At 38.6% G+C, this 22,061-nt stretch overlaps 1 protein-coding gene across 7 annotated transcripts; it reads left to right on the forward strand.

Annotated features, from left to right (window-relative positions):
- Positions 1-749: 749 nt before the first annotated feature.
- On the forward strand, positions 750-21,743 carry mia2 (MIA SH3 domain ER export factor 2). Of its 7 annotated transcripts, none has more exons than XM_028001011.1 (28): positions 752-975; positions 1,105-1,238; positions 2,425-2,511; positions 2,634-6,780; positions 6,905-7,084; positions 7,295-7,395; positions 11,555-11,686; positions 12,154-12,175; positions 12,839-12,927; positions 13,034-13,105; positions 13,674-13,784; positions 13,876-13,947; positions 14,076-14,180; positions 14,295-14,417; positions 14,525-14,674; positions 14,859-14,949; positions 15,071-15,138; positions 15,220-15,290; positions 15,360-15,461; positions 15,932-16,028; positions 16,130-16,197; positions 16,604-16,689; positions 16,811-16,924; positions 17,881-18,030; positions 20,000-20,152; positions 20,286-20,338; positions 20,409-20,589; positions 20,670-21,743. In XM_028001011.1, the coding sequence occupies exons 1-28, from the start codon at positions 876-878 to the stop codon at positions 20,879-20,881; spliced, it is 7,071 nt and encodes a 2,356-aa protein (XP_027856812.1). In that variant the 5' UTR covers positions 752-875; the 3' UTR covers positions 20,882-21,743. The 7 variants fall into 7 exon arrangements, with proteins under 7 accessions (XP_027856813.1, XP_027856812.1, XP_027856815.1 ...); XM_028001014.1 differs by having other exon boundaries at positions 765-975; positions 2,634-2,907; XM_028001012.1 differs by lacking the exon at positions 17,881-18,030 and having other exon boundaries at positions 750-975.
- The last annotated feature ends 318 nt before the right edge of the window (positions 21,744-22,061 follow it).

The raw sequence follows: 22,061 nt of genomic DNA on the forward strand, positions 1-22,061 counted from the left end.
ACTTTTATATCACACATTTTTCAACATTTAATTTCCCTTTGGGCTTGTTAAAGTACTTTTGAATTTGAATGTTATTCAGCTAGTTGTTAATATCTAACATAATAAGTTTTATTCCTATATATAAACTTAATTATAATAGAATTTTACATAGAGAGACATTCGGAAAGTAATGTAAATTACTGCTAGTGGCAATATCTCAAACTATAAACCATCACCTTTGAACATCTACACTAGAGAAGAAAGAAAATACATTTATTCAAGTTACAGCACAAGCCTGATTGAAGCAATTCATAATAGTCCAAGGCTGTTTTTATTACTTGTGTTATTCACAGGTAATCTATCTTTTTCATCTTTTAGTCATATCAAATTTCCTGCGTTTAATAAAGACTTTTTGACAGTCAGTTATTTCATTGAATTTTGAGGTTGGTTTTTCTATGAAAACTAACTTTTTCTCAGAATTTGTATCATTTCATTGTATCATTAATCTCAGTGACTTGGAATTCAAACATTCCGACTTCTGAGGAGCAATTAAATGCGCCATGAGCTTCATAAAGTTCAAAGGCCACAGAATAAAAACAGACATTAGCATACTAAAAAATGATTACTTTTTTTACAGACATTTTTTTGTCTTGTATTAGAGTTTGAAGAAAAAAAAAATTGACCAAAAAAAAGTTAATGTCTATCACAATACTCAACCCTTGTTAATGATTATCTTTCTGCAGGCCTCATATCTTATCTCAACTGTTTCATTCACCATTGAGCTTTTGTGACAGCAACAGCACAGAGGCAATGTCCACTTGCCAGCTGAACTGAGAGTTATTTCCACCCTGCAATGGACATTTTCATTTGATACAATCTTTTAAAATCTGATAACTATGGAAAACTGTCTTTGGATTGTATTTTTTATGCTTTTTCCAGACTTTAATATGGGATTGTTGTCTGACTACAAGATCTGTGGGGATCCAGAATGTGAAAGTAAGTCCAAACGATTTGGTACAAGTCCTAGGCCAAACTATACTTGTAGGATTAATTCTACGTCTAAACTTCCGGTAAAGTGATTATGATTATATGTGTCGCCTTTAACTTTTGTGCTTGCTTCTTTAGGTCCAATGAGCAGAGTTCAAGCTGTAAAGAACCATCAAGGAAAGGATTGCAGATTCCTGAATTTCAGACGAGGAGACACAATTTTTGTGTACCACAAACTGACAGGGAAACGAGAAGACCTCTGGGCAGGCAGTGTATGTTTTGAAGCAGCAGTTATATAGTTATAATGGTGAAAATAACAAAGATATTACCTAATACAACCAGCATCTTATCTTAGGTTGTTGCTTATTGAGATAAGTCTTGATTATAATATAGAGCAGCTTTGTTTGTGAGTCCTGAGCAGTTGTGATGCTGGGATCTGTGGGACGTCTCCCTTCTCCCGGTTTGGTTTCATTTATGAAGTAGTTGTATGTATTTATAGGTGGAGAGTCACAATGACTTCCAAAAGTACATAAACTGTAAAGTTTTTCACAGTTTCTTACAAACACACATTTCAAAATATTTTGTTGAGATTTAATGTGATAGAGTGACACAAAATACTGCATAATTGTGAAGCTGATAGAAAATGATACAAATGGTTTACAAAACATTTGTACAAATATAATTATAGATGGAGACCATCTATGAGCAACCATTTCCAAGCACTGGTACAGATTTCCAATTGAATTGTAGTCTAGACTTTGACTATGCCATATTTAATCTTCTTCTGTATTAGGGGTCCTCAAGTGCTTCTGTCCTGCAACTGTAATACATCTAAATCAAATGAATGGGTAATTTCCAGGGAACTTCATAACATGCTGAGGATGTAATTCCATCATGTGACTCAGGTTTGTTGGAGCAGGGATGCATTGGAAAATTGCACGACAGTAGCTCTTGTGCGTTGGATTTTGAGACCCCTGTTACATGTTTTCTGCATTCACTATATAATTTGTTTTAAAATGAAAATGAGCCTTCTTACATACAGATGAACTCCAGCTATTATTTAGGTGATATCTGCAGGAACTTGGTTGCACTGGATTTTATTTAAGGGTATCACTGTAAAGCGCCTGAACACATATGCATTCCATACTTTTTATTTGCAGAAATTGGAAACCCTGTGTCAATGTCCCACTTTGTAGTTATGTGCTGCTTTGTTTTGATCTATCTCATACAATCCCAGCAAAGTATATAGAAGCTCATGGTTGTGATGTGAAAAAATATGGGGAAAAATCTCTAGGCCCTCATGTTTTTCAAAATATATATTTAAAATTTTTTCAACCACAGTTACTTCAAGATGTTTAAGTTTAAATAAAAATGAGAATAACCTTGGAAATTTTTTTATGTGTTTGTGTTTGTTGACTTTTAAAATATATGATTGCACTAACTTTATATTTCTTTCAGATTGACAAACAATTTGGCTACTTCCCAAAGGATACAGTACAAGAGGAGGAAGTATTTGCCACAATGAGGAAAGTGCTAGAGACCCAGGTAACATCAGTGACCGATCGGATACTAAAAAAAAAACTCTCTCTGAAGGTTTATGATATAGCTGCTGGCCTAAAACTGTAATGTTTTCTTCACTTTGAGACTTTAATTCTTGTTTTTGGCAGGAATCTGATTTCTTCTGTATGGATGAGTCTGGATATCCTCTTGACATGTCTCATCTGGACACTGATGAAGATGACGATCTTAACTTTCAAGGCCATGAACCCGAATCCAGCCAAATCGGCCCACACTCTCATGACACAAATGCTCAAGGTACTTTGACGTCTACTGAATCTATGGTAAAAGAAAGAGAAGATGAAGGTGGAAACAAAGATTTCGTCGATGCAACTGAACTTCTCGAAGATGAACTCAAGACTTCAGCAATTCCAGAGCAACAAGGTGGGTCTCCATCCTCCTCCTGGCTGCGTTCGTCTATGACAGGATGGTTAGGTTTTGCTAAAGAGGAGCAGTCAGGGGATTCAGAACAAGAAGTGAGGGAAGATGAGAAGGAGACTAAATCAGAAGCGTCACTCACATCTTCTGTGACGGGCTGGCTGGGCATTGGAGGAGAAGACAAACCTAACAATGATGAAGATAGTGTGAAAGGTAGGGAAGATACCTTTACCTCAACGATGACTGGGTGGCTTGGCTTCGGTGAGGAGAAGAAAACTGTTGCTTTAGAAAACGAAGAGAATGAAGAAACAGGTCATGAGAAAGAGCCCACAGAGAAGTTTAGGAGTAGGAGGATGTCTCTGGACCTGGAAGGCAGCAAATTACAGGAAGAGGAGCAGGAAGACATGGGGACAATGGGTTGGCTGGGCAGTGGGTTGGCGAGCAGGCTGGGGTTTGGCTCAAGTGGTCAGGATTCAGAAGAAGAAGATGTGGAAGTGAAGGAAGAGCAGCCATCTACTTCCTGGATGGAGACGGGAATTGGGGGAATTTTTGGTTTGGGGGGTAGTAACACTGGAGCTGATGGAAGTAAAGAAAGTAGTATTAGGGAGCCAGGAAGGGATCAAATGTTAGAACAACCATCTGGATTTGAAAGCCTGGATATCAGTCAACCAGAAGCTTCATTTTCAGAAGAAGTAAAGGCTGAAACGGTCCCGTATACACTACCGGTCAGTGCTGAAAGTATTGATGTTGCAGAAAATAATATTGATCATTCAAACACAGAGGATGTAAATAATTTAGATATTGATGCAGGGATTTTCAACAAAGATGATTCAATGCATAACTCCTCCCAAACAGGTGATGAAAATGTTGGTGAACATAATACCAGAGATAAACAAATCAGTCAAAATGATGAGGTTATTGAGCAACCTGAAATCAGTTCAGGTCCTGACCACAGCTTAGAGAAATTACATTCAAACTCCATGGAGCAACTTGAAGGTAGCATGGAGGAAAGTGAAAATCATGATGTTCAAATCAAGGCTCCAGGAAGTTTGGAGGAGGAAGGTGCTGAAATAACAAACCAGGTTCATAAAACTGAAGAATCCACTCTAATGTCAGAAAACAGTCCAGTTAACAGGGATATTCATATAGAAGAGCATTTTAACAAAGTGACAGATCCATCTCGACAGGAAATACTAGGAGTTCAGTCTGAATTGCCAGAGGAAACTCAAGTCAGTGGTGATCAGGAGGAAAGCAATGAGCAGAGTCAGCTTGGCTCTTCCCCTCATCAGGGAGAGGTAGGATTGCAGCAAGAAACACAAACACAAACTGTGGAAGTCACTTCAAAGGATGATGAACTGTTACTTTCTGGAAATACTGAAAGTCTGCATGACAGTGTCTCAGAGGAGGGTTTGAATGAAACCAAACCAAACATTTACATGACTAAAGAATCTCCACAGATTTTAAGAGACGGTGATGTTGACCGATTCAAGGAAACTGTAAAAGACCAGAATGAACTAACTGAGGAAGAGACATCAGATTCTGAGAACGAAGTTTTCAATGGAAATCAAATGAAATCAACAATAGTTTCTGAAAGAGAAACTGAAGAGGGGTTAAAAGAAGAGGGAAAGGTAGAAATTGATAAACAGGAAGCGGTAGAGGTACAAGAACAGATCGAGGAAGTAAAGCAAGAGGAACAGAAAATGAAATTGGAGGCCTTAAATAAACAGGAAACAGAAAAGGAAGAAGAGATGGGAGATATTTCAGAGGAGGACATGGAGTTAAGAGAGGAAAGGCAGGAGGAGACAGAGGAGCTAGAGAAACTGGTAGAGGAGTTACCAGAGCACGGACATCAGATCAGAGAGGAAGAGTTAAAGGAGTCTGAGGAGCAAAACGAAAAAGAGGAGAAGGTAGACGTTTCTGGGGAGCACTCAAGTCAGGAGGGGATGGAGTTAGCAGAAGAAAGGCAGAAAGAGATGGAAGCGGAGGGAGAAAAATTAGAAACAGTATTACTAGAGTATGAGCAGGTCAATGTGGAAAGGTTAAAGGAATCAGTAGCGCTAAATGAAATAGGACAGGAGGAAGAGGAGAATATGTCAGGTGCTTTCAGGGCAAGTTCAAGTCAGGAAGGGGCGGAGCTAGCAGAAGAAAGGCAGAATGAAATGGAGGAGACGGAGGAGGGAGAGAAAAGAGTAGAGGAGCTCCCAGAGCATGGACATCAGATCAGAGTGGAAGAGTTAAAAGAATTGGAGGAAGAAAATGAAAAAGAGGAGAAGGTAGATGTTTTTGTGGAGAGCTCAAATCAAGAGGGGATGGAGTTAGCAGAAGAAAGGCAGAAAGAGATGGTGGAGCTAAAGGAGGGAGAGAAATGGAAAACAGTATTAGTAGAGCATGAGCAAATCCAGGTGGAAAGGTTAAATGAATCAGTGGAGCCAAATGAAACAGAGCAGGAGGAGGAAGAGATGTCAGAAGTTTCTGGGGAGAGCTCAGGTCACGAGGAGATGGAGTTAACAGAAGAAAGGGAGAAGAAGATGAAGAAGCTAAATGAGGAAGAGAAACAGGTAGAGGAGTTACTAGAGCATGGACATCAGATCAGAGAGGAAGAGTTAAAGGAATTGGAGAAGCAAAATGAAATTGAGATAGCAGATGACTCTGGGGAAGTGGAGATGGAGTTAAAAAAAGATGAGCAGGAGGTAGAGGAGCTAAAAAACCAGCAAATAGGGGGTGTGTTACTAGGGGATGAGCAGGGCACACTGGAAAGGTTAGAGGAAGCTGAGGAGCAAAATAAACAAGCAAAAAAGGAAGTTGAAAACCAGGTTTGGGAGGGACAGTTAGAACACAAGCAAACTGACATGCTGGATCATTCCAGCTTGGCTTCTTTGGTTTCTGAAATGAACACACAGACTGAAATCCAAAAGGATGAGGAGCAGGAGAAGAAGGAAGTAGAGAAAGAGAACAAAGAAGAGCTTGAGAAAGAAAACGAGCACCCAAAGAAGGAAGTGGAGGATGATAATGTTGAAGTAGGTGGGTTTGAGGATGGAGAACGGACTGGAACGAAGGTAAATGATGATGGCGACTGGAAGAAAGACAGACAAGATAATGATTTTGAAGAAGAAACCAGGAAAACGTATGCTACAGAAACAGAAAATGAATTTTACAAAGACAGAGAAGAAATACATGACTCTGCTGAAAGTGAAGTTCAGACATCTGAGCAAACTGAGTCTACAGATCCTCAGGGAACAGACAGTGAAAGTAGAGGAGGTTTTGGTCTTATTGAAAACACTTTTGGATTTTTCTCCCAAAAACCCACCCCTGAGATGCCCGAGTCCACCCAGTCTGTTCATAATTTCAACACAAATGAAGCTGAGCCATCACAGCCTCACCCCTCCATTACTCCAGAACTAGAGTTCCCCACAGATTCATTTTATGCTGAAGTAACACACACAGCATTTCCCACAGAGCAATCGCAGATTATTTCTGCTGAAAACCTCCCCCACAGCGCTCATTTGGTCACCAAAGAACCATCCAAAACAAAACCCCTCAGCAAACATTACAAAAATCTCCTCCACCACATGAACGCGAACGATGTAGTTATATTAGAGGACCTCTTCGGCCGACACAAACTGCAATTTTTAGATTACATTTTGAAAGGTTCGGAGGCCGCGACTGCAGAGGATGATCAGTCAATACTGTTGGATATAGAAAGACTTCTGCAACACAACATGGAGACTCTTGTGGCTCCCAGCATGAGCATCACTGATGCACCGCAGGAGGACAAACAAAGGACCAGTGCAATTATTGCACTGCAGAAGCTGGAAACGTTATTGAAAACAGTGAAGGAGACTGTCAGCACAGGAATATCAGATGTCAGTAATCATCAAGGTATTTTTGTCTAACTTGCATAAACTATCATGGCTCATATTGTTAATGTTTTGATTTAATTTAACCTGTCGGTTCAGGTCTGTCCTCATGGCTGTGTATTTGTGTGTTCCTTTGTCACATGCAGCTGAGCACAGTTCAAGCCAAGAAAAGGAAGATAATTCCCAATCTGCTTCTTTACATAAAGATGATGATGATGATGGCACACATAAAGATTGGAATTATGAGGAGGAGGAAAAAAGAGTTGAAGGAAGTAAAGATAATATTGCATCCTTCCATCTCACTCAGCCAGGATCAAAACAGAAAGGTATGAGAAAACCAAATCTGCTGAAATCTGGAAGAAATATTGAAGGAGAAGTAAATGTGAGGAAATATTTCATTAAGGTGAGGTTGACCTGCTACCTCTCATTTATGTAAAACAGGTTTGACTAAGACTTTATTATACATTATTGTACGATATTCTTTTAATAGCCCATTAATTACATCAATAAAACTAAAAGTGTGACTCTGACTCTAGGGGTAATGACGCAAACTCTGGATTTCATTCATCGGGTAGCTGAGGACTCCATAAATTGTGCTCAAGTAGTGATGGAAATCCTTGTTTGGATTCATGTGCAGGTAAGACCCAAGACTGCATTTGCAGCCCCCAGAAAGAAAGTAGGAGTTGTTTGCTTGACATAAAATAAGCCATTTATGTTGAAATAGTTCTTTAAGTGAATATGTTTTTAGTATAAAACCACCTTAAAACAAAAAAGCATAAGATACTAAAGAGTTATTGGTTATTTAATTAGAGGCAACTTTTTACAAAGGTGAGCAGATCTTCAGATATTTGTGCTGTTGTTTTTTTTAACAACTTATGACTTTGGTAAAGATTTGCATTTGTCATATTACAGCCATAAACTTCCATGAGTTTTACATCGATATTTCTGTGAGATCACACTAAATAGTAGCTAAAGTATGCAAACTATGTATATTTTGTATTTTTTTTCTAATCAAAACCTAAAAGAATGTGCTGTTATTTTCGCTCCCAATTACTATGACACCACTAAATAAAAAACAGTGCAACCAATTGCCTGCAGAAGTCACTTGATTAGTACTGTAGATAGGTCCAGCTCTGGATAATAAAATCTAAGCATAAAAGCAGCTGCTCTGTTGCTCTGTCAGACGTTTGCTAGAGAACATAGCAAAACTAATAGCTTAACGAAGACCAAGAAGCACACCAGACAAGTCGTAGATAAAGTTGTGGAGAAAGTTAAAGGTAGTTTAGGTTAGAAACAAACTGTAAAAATCTAATGTTGCACAGTTCAATCACAGACCTAAAATGGGAAGAGAACAAAAACCTGCAAACCTACCTATGTTGTAGATTTTCCATCAAAAACTGACAGGAGAGCATAATTCACAGAAGCAGCCAAACTCTAAAGATCCACAGCACATCTTAAATTGGAGCCTGTTGTTATTATTGTAAGATGAGAAACTGTTATCTCGATAATCCCATAGCCTACAGTAAGCAGTGCTGCATTGTCCACCCCTACCGAGATTTTTCTTTCACCAGGGCAAGAATATGGTAGTTTTTTGAATACTAACCTTAACAGGCAGGACTATCTTTATGAGTAAACAGAAAAATCTAAAAATATTCATAAATGCAAGGTGAAAATAATGTTTGAGATGAAAATATAATATTTTATTATTTTAAGCATTTTCCTTCTTAAAGTTCATGTTGAACCAATAACTGCATAGAGCAGTTTTTGGTTTCTACAGGCAATGAGTACTTTGCAGCGCCTGGTTCTTTAAGACTGAACCTGTGACATGTTGATCTCACTCTCCCTTTGGCATTCAAGTTTGCTTTCGTCTCAGTTGTCAGACTGGCTTGACGCCGACATAGCTTCTTACGTTTGGATTTGATACACACCAGAGGCCAACTTGGATTTCAGGTCTACATGGTGTCACAGGGCAAGAGATTCTTTATATTCAGATGGATAAGAGTGAGGCCAGGTCGGTGAGTATGACATTTGGAGCTCAAGCCGTCAGGCTGACTTTAGACAGGGCTGTCATTACCCAGTTGTTTACATTCAAAGCTTGCCACACTATGTACATTGCATAATTCTTAAGATATACATATATATCCCCTTTGTTACTTAATTTTCAGAAAAGTACATTTGTCTTGTGGTGACATAATGAATTGTATCTGTAAAATATAGAATATAAAGATATATAAACAATCTATGGATGACACCTGTCTCCAACGGTGTCACATTGAAAGGGCTCCGATGTGCCTGTGTGGCATCTTACAATTGGTGACGTTTGGAACGAACCATTCACAAACGTAGGGGGGGCTTGTAAACTCTTTTTAAACATAGCATGCCTAAAAATGTAAATGTGATTTTTTTTTTTACATATATCTTCTATAAACATCTTCATAAATATTTCCTTATAATTTTGGTCTCAAGGTATTCCTTCTAGTTGGTGGAGAAGATTTAACATTCCGGCTTCCGTCTATAACGACTGAAAAATATGGTACTTTCTGGAGGATCGGCGTTGTGAATAGGATGTGAAATAGCCGTTAACCCGGCTGTAGGAAGCCTGTCTTTCTCTAATCAGTATTAATGAAATTCCTATTAAATATTAAGCCAAATGAAATAACTTGGACATGACGGAACGTCCGGAAAATGAGCAGTTGGCCAACAAAGCGGCCGACTTTCAGGCGACAGCAGAAACCTACTACAACATCGCCGTGGAGAAACTGAAAGATGTACGTTAATATGTGTCAGGTTCTGGTTAGCATTTCCCATTTAGCCGCCAGAGCCGAAGTAATATAACGGACTGGGATCAGGGTTTATTACATGTAGTACTGTCTTTACTCTCAGGCGTGTGTTCCGACATTGCTTTTGACCAGCACTGTCATGGTTTATCTTTCAGTTTGAAACCATTTTATAGGCATTAGCATAGTTAGCTGGTTCATCCAGTCAGCATTTCTCTTGTGTTAAGTTTTTATTGTCTTGGGGGTTGTGTTAAGTTTTGAGAAATGATGAACGCTATGTTATATTTCTCTGTTGGGCGCATTTTCTGTGATGGCAAACGGAACTGTAATAATCCCACAGAAACAGCTGTTTGGTAATCAGACTGCAACTGCCTAGGACTCCAGTGAAGTTGTCACAATAACCCAGAGTTCCTCTTTTTAAAATCGTAATTAAAATAGCAGTTATATTGTTTTGGTTGTGAATTTGTAATTAAATTGATTTGATTTCACACTGAAAGTTTACTAGAAAGGATTAACCCAAAGATTTAACATTAAGTGTGAAATATAAAGTACACATCGAAAGCCTGTAGAACCACCTTTTTCAACAAAAACTCGGTATAAAATTTATTTCCGATTTTATTAGTGTCTTATACCGCCATAGAGGGATTTTAGCCCCCTTCCTTTTTACAGCATTCATTAGGGATAGCAGACAATCCTTAATGCACAGCTCTCATCGGGTCCCTTAAAAGCATTTCAAATCAGATTGTGGTCTAGACTAATCATTTTCTTTTTAGCCATTCTGTTGTAGATTTGGTGTTGTGGTTGAGCTGATGATTTTCCTGTTGATGACCTAGATTAGGTCAAGCTTTAACTGTAGGATAAATGATCTCACATTTACCGGTACTCCTGAGACGGCTCAAACTCAATTCAGTTAATTTAAAATATTTTATTTATCTCAAGGGAAAATTAAATCTTTTCGTACCTCATCATCCAAATGTCTTCAGAATCGTTGTAGTCGGTGATACCTTGAGTAGGAGTCAGACTTGCAACAAATCTGAAGAAGACTGACTGAAGACTGTTTCAGTATGTCTGTCTTATGACTGCTATGGCATGCTGTAAAGATGGTATTCCATAGTAACATGTCCTGGATGAAAAAATCAGTTTTTTGGCAAGTGCTGCTAATCCACATGATGTGCTTTTCCTTTTTAAACTTTTTTAAAATCTCTGTCTGGGCATAAGGTTGGAAAGCTAGGCAGAGAGAGAGAGAGACGTTGGAGTCTGAGATATGATCCTTGCCCATTATGATCGGTGGACAAGAAGGTCTGAACTTCCTCCTCCTCTCTTTGCTCTACATCTTTCTAGCCTCCTTTTCAACTTCTTTGGTATTTGGGATCACAGTTCAGGTCTTATGTGAGCCTCTGGGAAGCTAATCAGCTGCTCCTAGCGTTAAAAACAATACCATGTGGCCAGAGTTGACATCATAACAACTTTCCAAAGGTAATAAAGTAGAAGCAAAAATTATTGCAGGTGTGCACCATCCAAAACCAGAGCGAATAATTGTCCAAACATGCAATCCCTGAAACAAAAAAAAAAAAAAACTGATCGAATGTAACGGAGCTACACTATGCGTAGGTGCAAATTCAGTATCACTCCTCCACCGCCTGCCTGTCAGTTTGTGTGAGATATTTCTACTTTCCAGATTTAAGTTGAAGTAATATTTTTAACTACATTCATTTGTGTGAAACTAAACAAACGTATGATCAGCCCTAAAAATGTTAACCTTAAATTTTGGGTACATAATCGTTTAAATGGAAAAGTGTTAAAGAGAGGAGTTAGGTGAAAGCCTTTCTTTTATGTCATGGCACAAAAGCTCTTTTGGTAATGTAATATTTTGGGTAATGGCACTATAGACTTGAAATTGCAACATAGCTATCAGCTGTTAATAACTCTGGGATGTAAAGTGTAAAGATTTAAATGAAAAGAAGCAGACTCAAAAATTAACCCTTTTTTTTTCCTTCTTTTTCCTCCCTCTTCTTTTAGGCTGTGTCACTACTGCCTGATGACATGAGGCCAGGGCCAGACCTGTATGGTGTACCATGGGAACCGGTAATCTTCACTGGCCTGGTGGGACTGGTGACATTCCTGTTGTTCACCAGTAGATGTTATAGATCTGTAAGTGAACTGCCTTGAATGTTTACCAGCGAGCCACATAATTATTGGTCCATAAAAGTTGTATTCCTCCCTCAGTCTATCAGCAAACAGGAAAATGTCGACCATTAGTAGCTGCTAATATTTGTCTTCTGGAGTGTGACCTACAGAAGTTTTGCATCAAAGCCAAAAAGTAATATTAATAGCTACGTCTATGTCTTACAAATTATGTGTGATGGAGTGGTGCAACTCTGTAGTGTTTAGTTAGCTTTGACAAAGTGTTTGTTATTGCTTCCATTGCCACTAAAAGAAAATAAATGACCAAACAGGCATTTGACATTTGTCGCAACTCGAAATGTGGTCAGAACATGGGGTCACAATCTTTTCATCTTTATTGACAACTTTTTCGTAATATGTTCACAATATATGAATAATTCAGCATAAAATCACTCTGTTATTTATCGTCTTTTTTTGCTCTTATTTCCACACAGATAAAGAGCAGACTGTACCGAAGTAAGTTTTCACCACAAATACCTTGCAACTTTCTAAATAAACCATCAGTGCTGTTTTCTGCTGGCATTTAATTGACAAGCTTTCTCCTTGAAAGATCCAATTTAACTAAGCCTAGCATTAAACACCTTGCCTCCTGGTGCTATAAAGCTGGTTGTTGACTTCATCTCTCAACCCAGAGTCACTGACGATTATGTCAAATAAAATGGATAGAAAGCTAGGCTAATTGTAAATTAATATGTAGCCAAATTATTAAAGCAGAAGTGGGTTTTTTTATAGTTTACATGTTGTTTAGAACTTTGTAAATGTTATTTGCTCTGGATTTACTTATGTTATAAACTACTGTGAAAAATAACTTGAGGTTAATAAGGTATCTATCTAATCTACTTTGTCATTAAATTGTCTAAAAAGTTACTGCAGTAAATCGTGCGAGGATGTCATTTCACGGTAGGCTCTGGAGCATAATCTGGTCTGTTGAGCAGATTATGGTTTCCAACATAAGTTGCCATGGTGACAGAACCAGCTTTGTGACATTGAAAATGCCAAACTGAATCCGAAAGTACCATGATAAGACACTCATCTTGCTTCATTATACAGGCAAAATGGCAAAAACAAGTTTGAAATTCTTTTTTTTTTTTTTTTTGTTTAACATCTTTTGTTTTTCAGAAAAGGAAGAGAGGCTGGCTGGGCAACTTGCACAGCTGCTGGATGAAAAGTGTAAAGTCCTCGAGACTCTCAGTCAGTGTCAAAAAGAGGTTGGTACTCATGCTTACTGAGTGTTTTGAGAGCCAGAGCCTTCTCTGTGTTGTTTTCAAATCTGTGGACTGACTGAGTCACTTCTTTATAACCTGTAATTCTCAGTATGATGACCTGGAGAATTTACTCGGGGACAGCGGCGTTCTGGCTCAGACTCAAAAATCCGAAGATTTGGAGGTAAAGCAGAGGGAACAAAGACTTGAATTGAAGTGTAAACATATGTGTGAAGCTTAAAGTTAAACTCTATTTTATTCATTCTTCCAGTAAAAAAGCATATGTTTATCTTGTTGGAAGCAGGTTTTTGTTGTTTTGGAGGATAAGAAGGTCTTTGCATGTTGTGGAACATTACTGTGGTTTCTTGTTATTGAAAGCACTGACATAATGGTCAACATGTATTGTATTTTTATCTTGGTGTTGCACCACAAAGCTACTTTTAATTTTAAACATTCAAGCTGGATGAGTTTACCAAATTTAACCATTCCACATCGTCCTGGATTACTTGGTTTTGAAATTTGTGGTGAAACTGGAAATCGGATAAAACTGGCAAAATTCAGATTCAGCTCCGAATTATTGAATCCAACTAACCTCAAGTTATCCATAAAAGTCAAATAAATTGAATTAGCATGACCCAAATTTGTCTGATTCTTTTTCTTTCTTGCTTAATGAAACTGGACTGACCTTTTTAAATCTTTTTTTTTATTTTTACAAGTTTTCTAAACACAGTTGGTTTTCATGTTCACGGTAGGGCCAAGCCGAACAGTTGGAACAGAGTAAAAAGCGGCTGGGGACAGATGTTGGACATCTGAAGGAGCAGCTGTCCCAGCAACAAGAACATAGAAAGGAGCAAGAAAGGAGGGTAGGCCCAGACTTTTAAAGATATTCTGTAATCATAGTGTTTATCCCAACCGAGAATCCACAGTGATATCATCTTTTTGCCTTTATTACAGATAACTCTGCTTGAGGAAAGCATGAAAGCATGTGAAGAAGAAACCAAAGAGCTCCATTCAAAAGAGGAACAGGTGCTTGACTCTATTCCCTTCTAGCTATTATCTTTCAGTTGCTCTTCTGCCTCTTCTTCTCTTACTTGAATTTTATACTATCCACTTCTCAGAGTGATTGCATTTTTTTTGTTTGTTTTGTTGCTTAGGCACAAACAACTCTGAAGGTTTACAGCATGAACAGCGAGAGACTACAGAGAAACCTGGAAACAGCAGAAGAGGAGAACGCTGTTTTGCAGGAGAGCAACAATCAGGTCAGATTCTGTACACTAAGGAAAGGGTTTCATACATGAATTTGTATCTTTCTTATTCTTCTTATATTCTCTGCATCATTATTTTAGATCTCTGTCCATGTGTTTTTATCACAGTTGAAGCAGGAGGTGGAGGGATGGGCAGAAAGAGTAAGCGAGCTGGAGGAGGAGATGCGGAGGTGCGAGGTCGCCCACAGTGCAATGTCGCAGGATGTGGCCATCAAGGATGATCGTATAATGGTGTGGTTGCTTCTTATGAACGTCGATCATATCAGGAGAACAACAAAGTTCAAGTACCGCCACATGCTTGCTGCTAGACGTGTGTAATCGTTTATAACTCTTCCCAGTCCTTGACGGATCGGCTGCTCCGAATGAAATGCTGGGATTCAGATCTCGAGGGTGAGGAGGGAGGAGAAAAGGAGGCAACCAATGGGACGCCGGGAGAAGACGACGACGCGCACCTGCAGAAAGTCCAGAAACTCATCTTTGCTGCTAAGGTACAAAGCCAAAGTCCAAAAAATTTACAGTTTTGAATGTAAATCAAGCACATATTTTAAAAAAATTATTTCAATCAGTATATTTGTGTTATTTTTCAGAATATAAATGTTTTTCCAGTTAGCACATGCCAACATGACCCACTGAACAATCATTTTTAAATAATGTACTTGTGTCTACGTGCAGCTGAATGCAGATCTCAAATCAGTGGATGAAGATAAAGACAGAGTGTTTGCGAAGCTGAATGATGAGATCAAAGCAAAAGAAGACCTGCAATGTGGGTTAACTGTAGTCAGATGCTGACATGTTAGTGGAAAAAGAGGAACTAACTAATCGACTCTTAAAAGAAGCCTCGGAAATCTTATCATATTTTCTGCTTTTTTCTTTTCCATTTAAAGTGAGCATTGAGGAGATGGAGAAGGAGAAGTTGTCCCTGCAATCTGACACCGAGAATTATACGGGCCAGGTAGGTGACCTCAAACTGTTACCGTGAGGTTTATTATACAGTTGAGTCATTTGTTCTGATAGTCCTGGTTCATGTGTGCAGGTCGAGCGGATACAACAGAAACTGCAAATCATGACAGAAATGTACCAGGAGAACGAGCTCAAGCTGCACAGGTTCATACCTCTACAGTTAGTAGTTAAATAAAGTGTTTGATGAGTCTGTAATCATGAACCTTTGTGTAGAATGCTGACTGTGGAGGAGAAGGAGCGTCACCAGAAGGAGGAGAAGTTGAATAAAGCTGATAAAAACATTGCAATGGCGATGGAAGAACTGAATAACTACAGGTAACACCTGTGTCTGCAAAAATATGGAATTCTATTTGGAAAAGAAAAATGGTTTTCAGTTTTTTTGTATTTTATTTCATGTGCTAGTGTCTGTGTGATTAAATATCTGAATTCCTAAAAATGCGTTGAGTAAGTTTAGTTTCACAAATAGTTTCAAACTTTTTTTTGTGTAAAGCAATTAGATTTACATTGGTTTAATTTAAAAAGTAAATATGTTTACTGTAACGTCATCGTCCATCCTTTTTTGTAAAAGGTCTATCCAGCCATCTGTCCGCCTGTTTTCTGATCATCTATCCATCTGTCAACATTTTATCAATCTGTCCATCCATCTGTCATTTTAATAATTCCATAAATACTTCTATATATCCATCTTTACACTTTTATTTCTTAAAACTGAAACCACAGTGGGCTGGCAAAGCAGAAGTAGCATTTGTCTTCCCTTCACAATTTTGCTTGTGCTTTGTTTTCAGAAAACGAGCGGAGGAGATGGAAGAAGAGCTGGAGAAAACAAAACAGTCGTATCACACTCAAATCTCTGCCCATGAGAAGAAGGCTCATAATAACTGGGTTAGTAAAGCTCTGCCACAGATGAGCTCAAAGAGCGTTTTGCTGTGCTGTAGTGCATTTTGGTGTTTATACATTGTGATTTATCTGGTAAATATTTCCAGTTGGCAGTGCGATCAGCAGAGCGAGAGCTGGGAGACATCCGAAGAGAGAACGCCCTCCTCAGACAAAAGTAAGCAAAGCAGCACACCTGGTCTTGCTGAATATGGTCAGCTGTGTTAACAAAGACAAATAAATGTGATTATTTTAGGTGCACTATATTGCTGGATTAAGAAGTGAATAAATGAAATAACTGATCTCAGAGCGCTACAAGTGAGCTGTCCTGTCAACAGCCATTGCTATCTACAATAACGCTTTGAAGAATTTTAATTAATGAGTTGCAATAACATTTATTTTCAATTTGGGATGAATAAAGTATTTTTGAAAGCAGAAAATGGATCACATTTTCTGTTTACACTCACCCAAAAGGTTTGGGAAAGTTGACATGAAAAATGCACAGAAACCATTCATATTTTTAACACTTTACTTATTTAAGGCTATTAAAGTTTTCCATGTTTTTACTGATGATGTGTGTTCAGACTCACAGATACTCAGTTTAAACTGGATTCCCTCGATAAAGACCCGTACGCCTTGAACAACCTGGCCAGACCGCTGCCTTTCCGAGGTAAACCCATATGTCTTAATGAATATGTCTTAATTTGAGTAAACTTCATGAGGAATCTGATGTAAATGGTACCATTCAAATTGAAATGTTATATTTAAATGTTAAATCTCCTCCATTGCAGCTGAGAGGTCACCTTATGGTCCTTCTCCTCTGGGCCGACCCTCGTCTGAAACGAGACCTTTCCTGTCTCCTCCAACATTGATGGATGGGCTGCCTGGTAGGCTGTCTCCCAGAGGTAAACTGTCAATTTACTTGCATGTTGCAAGTTCTCATTCAACCATGTTGCCCAATGAGGTTTGCATGTTGGTGTCAGCTAGGTGACTATTGCATGATTAAATTTACATGATACAGAACCTTTTAAAAGTAAATGATGTAAAAAATGTGGAGTTTAAAGGGGAATAAAACCCGTTAAACTCCGCTTTTTTTCGTGTCACAATCAGAAATTGTAATGTGTTTTATTGGGATTTTGTGTTTTAGAACCACAAAGTAGTGCATAAATGTGAGGTGGAAATGAAATATAAAAAGGGTGGAATGAATTTATATAAATATTCCTAAGTAAAATCCACCATGCAACAAATTGTCTTAAAAAGTAACCTTATTAACTCATAGCTTCAATAGAGTGGTTTAGATTAAAGCATGTCTGTCAGAGTAACTTAGTTTTGTTGTTCACAGATGCTTTTCATCCCATCTAAGCTTTTGTGTGAGAATTTTATTTGCAAAGCTGGTAGATATGCATCTTACAGTGAAAGGTGGCGCTACACATTTTTAATTTCTTAAAAACCAAAAACATTTTCCTTCCGACTAATAATCATGCTCTACTTTGTATTAGCCTGTGGCATAAAATCCAAATAAAATGCAGTATGGCGGTTGCATTGTGACAAGTTGTAAAAGTTAAATGTCTGTGAAACCTTTTGAACAGTTCTGTACATACTGTGACAAGCCATGTTTTGCATGCTGTCTGCAATCCACCAATCGGCAACCATGAAAAGTTTAACATGACAATACGCCTGCAAGCCTTGTGTTTCTCTGACTGACTTAAAGTGCTCTTGCCTTTATCTTCCCCCCAACACACTCTGTCTGACCCACATGGGTTGTTTTTTCCCTCCTTTCCATCTTTTTTCTTTCACATCAATCCCTTCATCATCTTATTTGCTTTGCCCCTTCTTTCCTCCTTACTGCTTTCCTGCATAGTATCTCGTGGTCCAGGGGAGCCCCCAAGTGGCCAAGCAGAGATGGAGCGCAGTGGAGGTCCTCGTTCAGACAGCGGTTCAAACTCTCCCACATGGGAGAGAGATCGCAGGGGTCCCCCACCAGGACCTCCTGGGCCTCTGGTACACCCAGGTGTGTGGAAAAAAAAATTTCTGAAAGCACATTTGCTTTGATCAAAGGGCATTTTTTTCAAAGAGAAATTGTTGTTTTGTCATTTAATCACAAACAAAACAGGTTATTTCAAGGCAGCTCGTTGTGTATTTTTTGCTTTTGTTATTCTTTTTAATGTACAATTTCAGCTGCCAGCGAAAGGAAGCCGATCGGCTAATCAGAGTTCAAAAAGTTAAACTAAACTAATCAGAGTTCAAAAAGTTAGCATTGTGCTAAAAACTGGGACTGCCTCGGAAAGAAGTGCAAATATTTGCCTTCCTTGTGGTGATTCTTACCAAACTGAAGAAACAGCTTTCAACTGTGATCAAAAGCAGTTTGCAGGAGCCTTTTTAATCAGTCAGAGGAATAACATGTCTTCATTTACCAGCTGTATTTCTGCCACATCCCCATCACACGACGGTGTTCGTTGTGCATGTGCACCTTGATTATGTTAACAGCAGTCATTGTCTGTGTGGGTTCCTCTTTCATAGAGATGTTGACATAAAGCAGTAACTAATATCCCCGTCTCCATGACGCATGGTCTTCATGCGGTTGTAGCGCATTGCTTGTCATAGCTCGCAATAACAGAGCAACATGTTAATGATTGTGTAACCTTGTCTCAGCAAGTTAAACAGTCACATTAGCTAGCTGCTAATTGTTTTCATCTCTCACCACAGCGCCGAGACGGGATACAATGCAGGATTCTAAGAGGCTTAATTCTGCCCTGGCCAGTCTGTTTTTACGCCTGGTCTGCATTGTGCATGCTGATGAAAGAAATGCAGGCTGAGACAACATGTCATAAATAACGCAGTTTAAAATATAAAAATGTTTCCTGTTGCTAGCACGAAGACATTTAATTTCTATTCAGTTTTTCCATTTCAGCCTGATGCAAGCTGGTACTTGAGGTTTTTCTTATTCATTAACTTTAAGTGATTTAGGTCTGTATGTAACAGCGTTTGCAAGAGGGAAGACTGATTTGAAAAAAAACAACAAAAACATTGGCTTGCAGAGGCAACATATAAAATCATAAATTCATTCTACCAACTAGTATAAAATTTTACATGTTCTTAGAATAATTTCAACTTGATTCAGCTGCACCCAATTTAGAGAGGTCTGATTTGCTCTTTAAGTGAGTTTCTAAAGAGAATTATGACGCCATCTTTGAGAGATAAATATCAACAAAATCTCTGTTAAACCTTTTGATATTATACCTTTTATATTTAATAAATAAACACATTTATGCATCCTCATGCGTTTCTTTTCATCTTCCATCTCATCAAATCAGACTAGCAATCGTGAAAAAAATCCTGTAAAAAGCATGCTAGCTGTTGTATTAGTAAAGTTATGTAAGGTGGATGACCAAGTCTTGTGAGGTCTGTTGTTGCGCCGTGTTCTTTCCGTTTTTGATGCTTGACTACAAAATACCCCATGAGATGTTCAAAGTGTGAAATATTGTTTTATATCCTAACTATTCCTTAAACTTCTCCCTAATTTTATTCCACACATATCTGGTCTTTTCCCTGGTCTTCATGATGCTACTTGTTCAATGAAAAAAAAACAGGTTGTTTTTTTTTTTGTTTTTTTTAAGCGATCCAAAAACATTTTTAAGCACTCCAAATTTTGAAGGCAATTTGGATCTTATTTAGGGGCATCAGAGTTAAGGTGGCTAAACTTAAATGGATGAGATGCCTTTAAATTTCTTATTTGGAAAGAATATTAAACTATGTATCATTTTCTAGCACTTCATAATTTCATAACTTCATTTTCTGCTGACGTATAAAGTAAGATACCTGTAAAACATTTCTGGATATAATGCAACAAAATATACAAAGCTTAGAGATATAAAATGTTTCTTAGAAGTAAGAACTTCAGAAATAATATCATCACCTGAAACTGAGTTTTGTTGGATTTCTTTGCACTTATTTCATTTTTTTATTTTTTACTTTCTCAGGCTACATGTTTCCTGAACCAGGAGGTCCCATGTTCAGGAGACCTCCTCCTCCAGGGGCTTTGGGACCTTTGCCTCCTCCTGGGACCCTCCCACCTGGCCCTATGCCACCTAGAGGTCTCCCCATGGGACCACCTCACCCTCTAGACATGGCAGGTGAGCTGTTAATGATTACTTTTGTATGCAGCTACTTAAGCGTGAAAAGTTTGATGCGGCGAGTGATTCTGTATGTTGCATAGAACACTCTATACATACTTTTCTCTCATAAACTAAATGTTTGTCGATGCAGACGGCTCGTTCAGAGAAAACCGTCTTGGACCCGGTGAACAGGACCACAGAGAGGTGAGCAGCAGTGTGAGATACTATATGTTTGGTCTTTATTGGTACTAAAGGATTTGATGTGTGTCATTAGTCTGGTCCTGGTGGTCAGAGGACTCCTCCTGAACTGGATCTGAGGATGGGTGGCCCTCCTCCACCTGGACCCCCAGGGATTCCTATAGATGGCCCCTTTCCCCGTAGAGCCCCGTATGGACCCCCTCCCCCTCCTGATTTCTACCATCCCAGGATACCAGGGGGTCCTCCCATGAGGCCCAGTAAGAAATCGTTGTCATGTTTAGAACTTAGATGATTTAATCTAAGGATTTAATCTGAAACTGCTTTGTATTTCTACCAGTGTGGCCTCCCCATCCTCAAGGAATGATGCTTCCTCCTCGTTTCTCACCTGGTGGACCTCTTCGTCCCGCTCCTAATTCCAACGCCCCCTACGGCCCCCCCATGGCGCTACCTCCATCTGATGGCCCTCCTCTTCCTCATCAGCGGTCCCTGCCTTCGCCACCTCAAAGCCAGTCACCAGAGAACAGACCTTCACCTGAAGATGCCATCTAACCCTGACGGTTTCCATGAGGATCCATTTCAGCTCAGTAGCAGATGGAAGAAAGGTGGAGTTCCCTTCATTCTGCCCCAGCTATTTATTGGCCAGGAGGGATATTTACTGAACAGTGTTTGTAGAACAGAAACATCAATCTCCATCATGCTGATTTGTTGCTGCAAGAGCCTCAGTTCTGTTTCTCCTACATGTAAAACCTTTTCTTGTCCATCCCGTCAGAGGTCATCCAACCACTTCTTGATTTTAAAATCAACACCTTAGTTGATGCTTTACTTCTTTCTACCTTTGTGGGTTAAAGCTGTCATATTGGCAAGACACATTGTTATCTGGATCTTATGTTGAAAATGCACATAGACTGTTTGACATTTGTCTGCAATTCAGGTCAACGACAGAGAAATAAAAATAAATGAACACAACTTATTTTGACAGAAACACACTTTTTATGCCTGACATGGTTACTTTTCCCCCACACTAGAGTTCTTAAAATGTGTTGGGTTTTTTTTTTAAGCATTTTTATTACCGTTAATATAATTTTCTTTAAAACAGCCAGGTCAACGTACTTGATCTTCTTCCTTAGAGGTCAAACAAGTATGTTTTCTTAAAATTCACTAAAAATTCTGAGTTCCCTTTGAAATTCAATAGACTTTCCATTCATCTTCTGTCTTAGTTTCAAACCGGGAGAGCAGGTGTCTAGCGGTGCTTCTGACGCCGTTACAGTGACTTACAAATGAAAACTGTGACTCCAATCAAGTCAAATGGACTGACTGGAAGAGAGGCTCCCAGATGTCAGCTTTGTGAATTTTGTAAAAAGTGATTATTTGATAGATGAATAAAGACTTTTAAAACTTTCTCTATATGTCACTTATGTAATTATGTACATTTTTGTGCTCATCTGCAGAACATTTCAATGTAATTCTTTTCAAATTTTGTGTACATGAAATGTTTTTAATATTTAAAAATCTTCATTTATTGTTAACATTCAGGCCTTTTAAATATGTTCATATATTTGATTGTCTTTTAAAAGCCTTTGCATAATTCAAACCCAGTTTCGGAAAGGTTTGTATGCTGTAAATGAATAGACATAATAAATATTTCAATGAAAGTAGAACAGATATGTCAGGTGTCTTCACAAAATTTGTGCGCATTTGAAACTCGATTCCAGGACCATATGGGAACGTT

This window comes from Xiphophorus couchianus, chromosome 19 (genome assembly GCF_001444195.1).
Source record: "Xiphophorus couchianus chromosome 19, X_couchianus-1.0, whole genome shotgun sequence".
Classification (NCBI taxonomy): Eukaryota; Metazoa; Chordata; class Actinopteri; order Cyprinodontiformes; family Poeciliidae; genus Xiphophorus; species Xiphophorus couchianus.